General features: G+C 44.2%; 1 protein-coding gene across 1 annotated transcript; it reads left to right on the top strand.

Moving 5' to 3' along the window:
• Positions 1-4,569: 4,569 nt before the first annotated feature.
• Positions 4,570-10,534, top strand: LOC139374636 (beta-crystallin B1-like). Its single transcript, XM_071115667.1, has 6 exons — positions 4,570-4,629; positions 5,294-5,388; positions 6,475-6,593; positions 7,010-7,142; positions 7,712-7,854; positions 9,555-10,534. Exons 2-6 carry the CDS (start codon positions 5,299-5,301, stop codon positions 9,724-9,726), a joined length of 657 nt encoding a protein of 218 aa, XP_070971768.1. The 5' UTR covers positions 4,570-4,629; positions 5,294-5,298; the 3' UTR covers positions 9,727-10,534.
• Positions 10,535-11,587: the final 1,053 nt, after the last annotated feature.

Raw genomic sequence — 11,587 nt, 5'->3', positions numbered from 1 at the left:
ACTACCATACCACCATACCACCATACTACCATACTACCATAGACCATACCACCATACTACCATACTACCATACTACCATAGACCATACTACCATACTACCATAGACCATACTACCATAGACAATACTACCATACTACCATACTACCATACTACCATAGACCATACTACCATAGACCATACTACCATACTACCATAGACCATACTACCATACTACCATAGACCATAGACCATACCACCATACTACCATACTACCATAGACCACAGACCATAGACCATACCACCATACTACCATACTACCATAATACCATACTACCATACTACCATACTACCATAGACCATATACCATGCTACCATACTACCATACTACCATAGCCCATACTACCATACTACCATACTACCATAGACCATACTACCATAGACCATACTACCATACTACCATAGACCATACTACCATACTGCCATAGACCATACTACCATATACCATACTACCATGCTACCATGCTACCATAGACCACACTACCATACTACCATACTACCATAGACCATACTACCATAGACCATACTACCATACTACCATAGACCATGCCACCATACTACCATACTACCATACCACCATACTACCATACTATCATAGACCATGCCACCATACTACCATACTACCATAGACCACAGACCATAGACCATACCACCATGCTACCATACTACCATACTACCATACTACCATAGGCCATACTACCATACTACCATAGGCCATACTACCATAGACCATACTACCATACTACCATAGACCATACTACCATACTGCCATAGACCATACTACCATAGACCATACTACCATACTACCACAGACCATACTACCATACTACCACAGACAATACTACCATACTACCATACTACCATACTACCATAGACCATACTACCATAGACCATACAGTGCCTTGCGAAAGTATTCGGCCCCCTTGAACTTTGCGACCTTTTGCCACATTTCAGGCTTCAAACATAAAGATATAAAACTGTATTTTTTTGTGAAGAATCAACAACAAGTGGGACACAATCATGAAGTGGAACGACATTTATTGGATATTTCAAACCTTTTTAACAAATCAAAAACGGAAAAATTAGGCGTGCATAATTATTCAGCCCCCTTAAGTTAATACTTTGTAGCGCCACCTTTTGCTGCGATTACAGCTGTAAGTCGCTTGGGGTATGTCTCTATCAGTTTTGCACATCGAGAGACTGACATTTTTTCCCATTCCTCCTTCCAAAACAGCTCGAGCTCAGTGAGGTTGGATGGAGAGCATTTGTGAACAGCAGTTTTCAGTTCTTTCCACAGATTCTCGATTGGATTCAGGTCTGGACTTTGACTTGGCCATTCTAACACCTGGATATGTTTATTTTTGAACCATTCCATTGTAGATTTTGCTTTATGTTTTGGATCATTGTCTTGTTGGAAGACAAATCTCCGTCCCAGTCTCAGGTCTTTTGCAGACTCCATCAGGTTTTCTTCCAGAATGGTCCTGTATTTGGCTCCATCCATCTTCCCATCAATTTTAACCATCTTCCCTGTCCCTGCTGAAGAAAAGCAGGCCCAAACCATGATGCTGCCACCACCATGTTTGACAGTGGGGATGGTGTGTTCAGCTGTGTTGCTTTTACGCCAAACATACCGTTTTGCATTGTTGCCAAAAAATTCAATTTTGGTTTCATCTGACCAGAGCACCTTCTTCCACATGTTTGGTGTGTCTCCCAGGTGTCTTGTGGCAAACTTTAAACAACACTTTTTATGGATATCTTTAATAAATGGCTTTCTTCTTGCCACTCTTCCATAAAGGCCAGGTTTGTGCAATATACGACTGATTGTTGTCCTATGGGCAGAGTCTCCCACCTCAGCTGTAGATCTCTGCAGTTCATCCAGAGTGATCATGGGCCTCTTGGCTACATCTCTGATCAGTCTTCTCCTTGTATGAGCTGAAAGTTTAGAGGGACGGCCAGGTCTTGGTAGATTTGCAGTGGTCTGATACTCCTTCCATTTCAATATTATCGCTTGCACAGTGCTCCTTGGGATGTTTAAAGCTTGGGAAATCTTTTTGTATCCAAATCCGGCTTTAAACTTCTTCACAACAGTATCTCGGACCTGCCTGGTGTGTTCCTTGTTCTTCATGATGCTCTCTGCGCTTTTAACGGACCTCTGAGACTATCACAGTGCAGGTGCATTTATACGGAGACTTGATTACACACAGGTGGATTGTATTTATCATCATTAGTCATTTAGGTCAACATTGGATCATTCAGAGATCCTCACTGAACTTCTGGAGAGAGTTTGCTGCACTGAAAGTAAAGGGGCTGAATAATTTTGCACGCCCAATTTTTCAGTTTTTGATTTGTTAAAAAAGTTTGAAATGTCCAATAAATGTTATTCCACTTCATGATTGTGTCCCACTTGTTGTTGATTCTTCACAAAAAAATACAGTTTTATATCTTTATGTTTGAAGCCTGAAATGTGGCAAAAGGTCGCAAAGTTCAAGGGGGCCGAATACTTTCGCAAGGCACTGTACCATACTACCATACTACCATAGACCATACTACCATAGACCATACTACCATACTACCATACTACCATAGACCATACCACCATACTACCATTCTACCATAGACCATACTACCATACTACCAAACTACCATACTACCATAGGCCATACTACCATACTACCATAGACCATACTACCATGCTACCATAGACCATACTACCATAGACCATACAACCATAGACCATACTGCCATACTACCATACTACCGTAGACCATACTACCATACTACCATAGACCATACTACCATACTACCATACTACCATAGACCGTACTACCATAGACCACACTACCATAGACCATACTACCATACTACCATACTACCATGCTACCATGCTACCATAGACCACACTACCATACTACCATACTACCATAGACCACACTACCATACTACCATACTACCATAGACCATACTACAATACTACCATACTACCATACTACCATGGACCATAGACCATACTACCATACTACCATAGACCATACTACCACAGACCATACTACCATACTACCATACTACCATAGGCCATACTACCGTACTACCACCGACCATACTACCATACTACCATACTACCATACTACCACAGACCATACTACCATACTACCATACTACCATACTACCATACTACCACTGGCCATATACCATACTGCCATACTACTATAGACCATACTACCATACTACCACAGGCCATACTACCATACTACCACTGACCATACTACCATACTACCATACTACTATAGACCATACTACCATACTACCACCGACCATGCTACCATACTACCACAGGCCATACTCCCATACTACCATGCTACCATAGACCATACTACCATACTACCCCAGACCATACTACCATACTACCATACTACCATACTACCATAGACCATACTACCATACTACCATACTACCATAGACCATAGACCATATGATTTTCAAACATGTATCTCCTTGTCCATAAGACAACTGTATTATCCATCAAATATTATCAAATGAGATCCATCTATCGCTCTGCTCTCTCAACCAATATCTCTCCAAACAGATGTTACCTCTAAGCACTGATCTAGGATCAAATGTCCCCACCCCAACACCATTGTGTTGAGACATCTGTGAATGTACTGTAATGTTTTTAAAATGGTATAAACTGCCTTAATTGTGTTGGACCACAGGAAGAGTAGCTGCTGCCTTGGCAGGAAGTAATTGGGATCCATAATAAATACAATTACAAATACCAATCATAACCTTTAGCTCAGATCTGGGATTTAGGGCCGTATTCATAACGCGTCTCAAAGTAGTGCTGATCTAGGATCAGTTTTTCCTGTTAGATCATAATAAATAAGATTAGACCGGGGGACCTGATCCTAGATCAGCACACTTTATGAATATGGGCCCAGGTTTCTGTTGGACACCTGGCTTTCCAGTGGGAGTGAAACAGAAACAGTAGAACCAAGGATGAATAAAACTGATGAGAAGGAATAAGGACTTCTTGTATAATGGAGGAAATGACAGTGTTCCATGAAAACACGTTCCTGATAACAACAGGTCCAAAATGATGTCCTATATTCATATTGTATTTTTTATTTGTTTTTAATCCCAGGCCCCCGTCCCCGCAGGAGGCATTTTGCCTTTTGGTAGGCCGTCATTGTAAATTAGAGTTTGTTCTTAACTGACTTGCCTAGTTAAATAAATGTAAATAAATAAATAAACTTACAAAAGTTTAAAAACTTCTCAGACAGACCTGTGCATCATGACAACACTTCACTCACCAACTACCATACATATCTCTGTACTCATGCAGTAGTTACATCTCTCTCTCTCTCTCTCTCTCTCTCTCTCTCTCGCTCTCTATCTCTCTCGCTCTCTCTCTCCCTCTCTCTCTCTCTTTGATGATGGGGGGGTTTCTATTCTTCCCTGGCTGTGAGCTCAGCGGGTTTCTCTCTGTCACTCTAATCCCCCCTCTCTGGGCGCCAGCATATAAAAGGTCCGGGAGGGCCCTCTCCTCTCACACACTGACCGCCTGAGCCCACTCCTGTACCCACACACTGAGCAGAGGTAAGAGACGGGCACACAGAGATACAGAGAGATGGGGGATGAGGGAAAATGGGGGATGAGAGAGGGATAGATTAGGTATCTCAAACGTCAAATTCAAATACAGGTCACTCTTAAATGGCATCATAGTAACTAGACAGAACACATAAATAACTTATTTTCCTTCATTGCCGTGTTTTTAGTTCCACAGGGATTGTTTAATACATCTGTAGATTCTTGTTATCTATAATATCTGGTTGACTCTTTTACATTGGAGATTCCTTTACTTTTAAGTGGACATGCTTTACATGGGCAAACAACAACAACAACAAACTGTTCATTTCTGTTCTTACTGATGTTTGGATCGTAAGGGAACTCGAGGAAACATTTCAAGTGGCCAGTAGGGGTCATGTGGTTAAACCTCATCCAAGATGGCTACTCATATTTTTCTGTTCCGTTGATCAGTTACAGGCTTTGCTAAGGAGCTAAGGAGTAAAGCAGGGGTACCGTCTACTGTCTAGAACACAGTACGTTTGGGAAAAAGTTGTAGACTTCAATGGGATAAAGTGGTAAATGAGCTGTGTCTGTTTAAACAGCATTAGACTTAGCAGCAGTGTGTTGAACCCTCGTACATTTCTTTACCTCCTTTAATTTCCTTCCCTCCGTCATCCCTCTGTTTTTGTTCCAGTCATCATGTCTGGAGATAAGTCGAAATCTGCTTCCCAGACCGACGGCAAGGCCGCCCAGGGGAAGAGATCTGAGATGGGCATGAACGCCTACAAGGTAACACACCTGCATGCATATACACACGCACACACACACACACACACACACACACACACACACACACACACACACACACACACACACACACACACACACACACACACACACACACACACACACACACACACACATTCACGCATTCACACACATACACACACAAACACATTCATGCATACACACACACACACACACATACACACACACATGCACGCACATACACACACACATGCACGCATTCACACACATACACACACAAACACATTCATGCACGCATTCACACACATACACACACAAACACATTCATGCATACACACACACACACGCACACACACACACACACACACACACATACACACACAAACACATTCATGCATACACACACGCACACACACACACACACACACACACATGTATATATACACACACACATAATGTACGCATACAAAACCAGATGGCCACACATATATGTTATATAATTGTTGGTACTTTGACACTCGTACATAACTACTCACACACTGTTTCCACACAATGCCTGTAGTTGCCTGTGGTGGTAAGTCACAGTTGCCATAGCTATGTGTGTGTGGAGGCGTTCTAAGAGAATCACACAAGGACAGTGTCTGTGTCCAAAATGGCCCCCTATTTCCTATGTAGAGCACTACTTTTGACCAGAGCCCAAGTGCACTATATAGGGAATAGGGGACCATTTGCGATTCAAAAAGTGTTTGTTTTGTTACATTACACAGTTCAGCCTCAAAGAAAAAGATGTGAGAATTAAACTGTAATTTCTCTCTTTTTCCCAATCTCTTTTATCTTTCTCTCTCTCTCTCTCTCTCTCTCTCTCTCGCACTCTCTCTTGCTCTTCCCCTCCCTCCCTCCCTCCCTCCCTCCCTCCCTCCCTCCCTCCCTCCCTCCCTCCCTCCCTCCCTCCCTCCCTCCCTCCCTCCCTCTACCTCTTTCTCTCTCTACCCCTCCCTCCCTCCCTCCCTCCCTCCCTCCCTCCCTCCCTCCCTCCCTCTCTCTCTCTCTCTCCCCCTCCCTCCCTCCCTCCCTCCCTCCCTCCCTCCCTCCCTCCCTCCATCTCAGATGTGCGTCTTCGACCAGGAGAACTTCCAGGGTCGCTGTATGGAGATCACCAATGAGTGCATGAACGTGTGTGACATGGGCATGGACAGGGTCCGCTCCCTGCGTGTCGACTGCGGGCCGTGAGTACCAGCCTGTCCCTCGACACACACACACACACCTCATTTGTGTCACACACACACACACCTCAGCTTCACCAACACACACCTAATTCCCACATGCACTTGTAGTGAAATATTTTCCTTACACTAACATTACTATGACACACCCATAACTGTTTGTCAATCTAACACAAACTAACATGTATTCCTATCAAATGTTGCTGCAACCATGGTTCTCAATGTGTTTCTGCCTCTCTCTCTCCCCCTCTCCTCCCCCGCCCTTACCCCTCCTCTTCCCCTCTCCCTCTCTCTCCCCCAATCTCCACCCCCACCCTTACACCTCCCCCTCTATCCTCCCCCTCCCTTACCCCTCTTCCCCTCTCCCTCTCTCACTCCCTCTCTCTCCCCCCCTCTCTCCCCCTTTCTCCCTCTATCAGTTTTGTGGGTTATGAGCAGATGAACTTCTGTGGTGAGATGTTCATCCTGGAGAAGGGAGAGTACCCTCGCTGGGACTCCTGGAGCAACTGTCAGAAGAACGACTACCTGCTGTCCTTCAGGCCCGTCCGCATGGTATGTCACACACTCCTCCATTTGTCTCTCCCCATCACTCTGTCCTTCCATCTCTCCAGCGCTACATCTCTGTCATTGGCCAGAATAAATTTACATGCACGTATCTGATAGTCATGTATTTCTGCTGTTAGTAATCATCTCTCTTAACATCCATCCATATTCATCTATTCATTCATTTATCCATCCATCCATCCATCTACTCATTCATTCATCCATCCATCCATATTCGTTCATCCATTCATCTATTCATTCATTCATCCAACCATCCATTTATCCATTTATCCATCCATCCATCCATCCATCCATCCATCCATCCATCCATATTCATTCATCCATCCATCCATTCATCTATTCATTCATTTATCCATCCATCTACTCATTCATTCATCCATCCATCCATATTCATTCATCCATTCATCTATTCATTCATTCATCCATCCATCCATTAATTTATCCAAATTGATCAGTTCGGCCTGTTATCTGTTAGTTATGTTATGTTAGTTTGTAACTCCACCTCTCTCTCTCCCCCACCTCCCTCCCCCTCTTTCCCCCTATCCCCTCTCTCTCAGGACCCTGAGAAGCACAAGATCTGCCTGTTCGAGGTTGGAGAGTTCAAGGGTCGTAAGATGGAGATCATGGATGATGATGTTCCCTCTCTGTTCTCCTACGGATTCACCGATAGGGTCGGCAGCATCATGGTCAGCTGCGGAAGGTGAGTGGTACTCGCTGCGGCAACAGGACACACCCACATCGCAGACAAACATGCCATTGGTCTATAGGATGAGATAGAGCAGGAAGTGGATGAGACAGTAATGTCATTATGACATAAACAACCAGGCATTACCAAACCTAGATACCTTAGATCGTTTGTAATCTATTGTACAAATGATTCATTCATTTCAAATGGCTGAGTCGTTCCACCGTTTATATGTAAATAATAGAATTCAGAAACTGTTCCTAAAATAGTTTGGAATGACGAAAGTTTCCACAATAGTTTTAATTGTCAGAGGGATTCCATTTAGAAGATCATTTAATATATAGGCTCTCTGTTTCCCTCTGGCTTCCTGTGTCTACATACTTCAAATAGAATCTAGTCTGCCTCTCAAATGGCACCCTATTCCCTTCATATGCACTATGGGCCCTGGTCAAAAGTAGTGTGCTAAATAGGGGATAGGGCACCATTTGGGACGTATCCCTGAAGATCTGTGATTCACTTTCCGAAAGGCAGCAGGACTGATGTCAGGATGTCTTTCCTGTTTTAAACAGCCTCTTCAGAATCAGAACAAAGGGTTTTATATAGCACCGTTTGTTTGTGTGTGTTTGTTCATGTACATGTGTGTGTGTGTGTGTGTATCTGTGTGCATGTACATGTGTGTGTGTGTGTATCTGTGTGCATGTGATCTTCGTCTCTCCAGTGTATCTGCACAGTGAGAGAGGAGATCGGTCCAGTTCCTTCATAGATGTGTTTGGCCCACAGTGAGTAGACAGGTTCCCCTCTGGTTGAAACATCAAACGGACAGACAGGTACCTGTGGCACAACAGGCAAAACGTGACAAACAGATCAATACCTCTATTTAACAAGACATCTCTCTCCCTCACAGCTCCCAGCTCCCCTGCCTGTTCCTCTGATGCTGTCGGCTTCTCATCTTTTCTCTCTGTCTCCATCAGTTCTCTCCCTGGGTTCTCGCTTTCTTTCCTACTTTACTCTTCTTTGCTAATTTCTCTACCTCTGTGTCCCTCCTGCCCTCTCTCTCTATCTCACACTGTTGATTCTCTCTCTCCGTCTTTATTTCTCTACCTCTGTGTCCCTCCTGCCCTCTCTCTCTATCTCACACTATTGATTCTCTCTCTCCGTCTTTATTTCTCTACCTCTGTGTCCCTCCTGCCCTCTCTCTCTATCTCACACTATTGATTCTCTCTCTCTGTCTTTATTTCTCTACCTCTGTGTCCCTCCTGCCCTCTCTCTCTATCTCACACTGTTGATTCTCTCTCTCCGTCTTTATTTCTCTACCTCTGTGTCCCTCCTGCCCTCTCTCTCTATCTCACACTATTGATTCTCTCTCTCCGTCTTTATTTCTCTACCTCTGTGTCCCTCCTGCCCTCTCTCTCTATCTCACACTATTGATTCTCTCTCTCTGTCTTTATTTCTCTACCTCTGTGTCCCTCCTGCCCTCTCTCTCTATCTCACACTGTTGATTCTCTCTCTCCGTCTTTATTTCTCTGCCTCTGTTCATCTCTTCTTCATCCTCTCTCTTTCTCCCATCTATGTCCCTCTCTTCCCCCATTCCAGCCCTCATTCACTCAGCCCTTTCCAACTTCTCCTCTCTCTCCCATCTCTCTCCCATCTATCTCTCTCCCTCCATCCCTCCATCCCTCCACTCATCCCCCTTCTCCTCTGCTGTTTTCTTCCAGCTGGGTGGGTTACCAGTTCCCTGGATACCGTGGTTCCCAGTACCTCCTGGAGAAGGGTGAGTACCGGCACTTCAACGAGTTCGGTGCCCGGCACCCCCAGTTCCAGTCTGTGAGGCGTATCCGCGACATGCAGTGGCATCAGCACGGCTGCTACACCTTGTCCAGCAAGTGAGGGTCCCAGAGGGCGAGAAAGAGAGTGAGCGGAGGAGAGGCGGAGGAAGGGCACAGTAGAGGAGGAGGAGGAGGAGGGGGGAAGGCTAAAAGGGACAGGAAGAAAGCACCCTATCTATAGGAAGATAGAAAGCTCCCTCCATCCCTCCATCCGACCCCTCACCCCCCCCGGTGATCCTCTCCGTGGTTAAATCTTTTTTTTTAGAGCGAGGGAGAGAGCGAGGGATGGAGGGAGGTACTTGTTTTTTCCCCCTCTTGAGACGACGCCCTCTACCTGTTTGAGAGATGTAAGACTTGTGGCGTACAGCCACCCTGATTGGACAGATACGTCAACACCACGAAACAACAATGGATTCTAAGACTGTTGACGTAAATAAACAACGACAACAACTCACAGATCAACAAAGACCAGAGGTGGTGGGTTGATAGGTAGATAGCTAGATATTCTCTCTATTTTTCTCTCTCTCTCTCTCCCCGTCTCTGTTATTTTCAGACCCCTCCCTTCCCCTCTCTCTCTCTCTTTTTCCCCCTCGCATAATTTACTTTTCATCCAACCATCCTGTTTCTCTTCAAACGTAAATTCAGCCCAAAACGAGACGACTAATGTGTCTCCTTTGACTCTGATCTATGGGGTACGGATGTGTGTGTGGGTCTGTTGTCGTGGCTAGAAGAGGGAACGGTATCTAGGGTTCTAGACTTCTAGGATTCAAGGAAATGTGCTGCGTACCTCTGCCACAGTCACTGTAAAAGCTTTTCCTCAGACCCTGCACCCTCTTCTATCCTAACCCAAATAAAGAGACTAAACTTGACCTGATTTCTCCTCGGATTCTTTATTTAATCAAATGTTTATCTTGTGGTGGTGATTGTGTGACAGAGAGGAGGTCCAGCAACTCTTAGAGGACAGTGGAAGTTAATAAGAAAGTTTCTTAATTGTTAAAAGCAAAACCAACGTGTTTCGTGTCTTGGACTTCATCAGGTTTTAGACAGAACAAATAATGAGCCTTTTATACATAGCAGCAATAGCAGTGGAGGGGTTCTTTATCTAGCCACAGTCTAGTTAGAATACAGTGGAGGGGTTCTTCATATAGCTACAGTCTAGTTAGAATACAGTGGAGGGGTTCTTCATATAGCTACAGTCTAGTTAGACTACAGTGGAGGGGTTCTTCATATAGCTACAGTCTAGTTAGAATACAGTGGAGGGGTTCTTCATATAGCTACAGTCTAGTTAGAATACAGTGGAGGGGTTCTTCATATAGCTACAGTCTAGTTAGACTACAGTGGAGGGGTTCTTCATATAGCTACAGTCTAGTTAGAATACAGTGGAGGGGTTCTTCATATAGCTACAGTCTAGTTAGAATACAGTGGAGGGGTTCTTCATCTAGCTACAGTCTAGTTAGAATACAGTGGAGGGGTTCTTCATGAAAACGTTAACAGCTCACATGCTGTACCACCTGTGTTGGACTGACATATGTTCTAGGCGGGTTATGAACCCCAGTCTGCCGCTGTAGAAACCAACGTGTAAACCATCAGACCAAGAGGAAATCCTTTGTTGACCAAGGGCCACATGAAATCCCCATGCAGGGCTTGCTACCTCCTCACGTTAACTTGAACAATCATGACCGACTCATGTCCACTGCACATACGCAGGTCAGAAACGATCAAATCAAACTTTATTTGTAAAGTTATTTCTTTACAAAATGCAGTTCAAAGTGCTTAGCAAATAAAATAATAACAGGTGAGAAAGAAAAACACCAAAATAATGTACAGAAATAGTTTAAAAAAGTAAAACAAGAGTAGAACAGATATTCGTGTTTCTATGTGTACATTGTACAAACAAGCAGGGCTGTTCTGAGAGTGTCGAT

This window comes from Oncorhynchus clarkii, chromosome 19, assembly GCF_045791955.1.
Source record: "Oncorhynchus clarkii lewisi isolate Uvic-CL-2024 chromosome 19, UVic_Ocla_1.0, whole genome shotgun sequence".
NCBI classification, from domain to species: domain Eukaryota; kingdom Metazoa; phylum Chordata; class Actinopteri; order Salmoniformes; family Salmonidae; genus Oncorhynchus; species Oncorhynchus clarkii.
Note: the sequence above shows the minus strand (reverse complement) of the source record. Positions and strands in the feature narration are given on the sequence as shown.

Coding starts and splice junctions, on each gene's coding strand:
- LOC139374636 (XM_071115667.1), top strand. CDS start 5,299: ATGTCTGGAGATAAGTCGAAATCTGCTTCCCAGACCGACGGCAAGGCC. Junction 7,143..7,711: donor CCTTCAGGCCCGTCCGCATG/GTATGTCACACA, acceptor CCTCTCTCTCAG/GACCCTGAGAAGCACAAGAT. Junction 7,855..9,554: donor ATCATGGTCAGCTGCGGAAG/GTGAGTGGTACT, acceptor GTTTTCTTCCAG/CTGGGTGGGTTACCAGTTCC.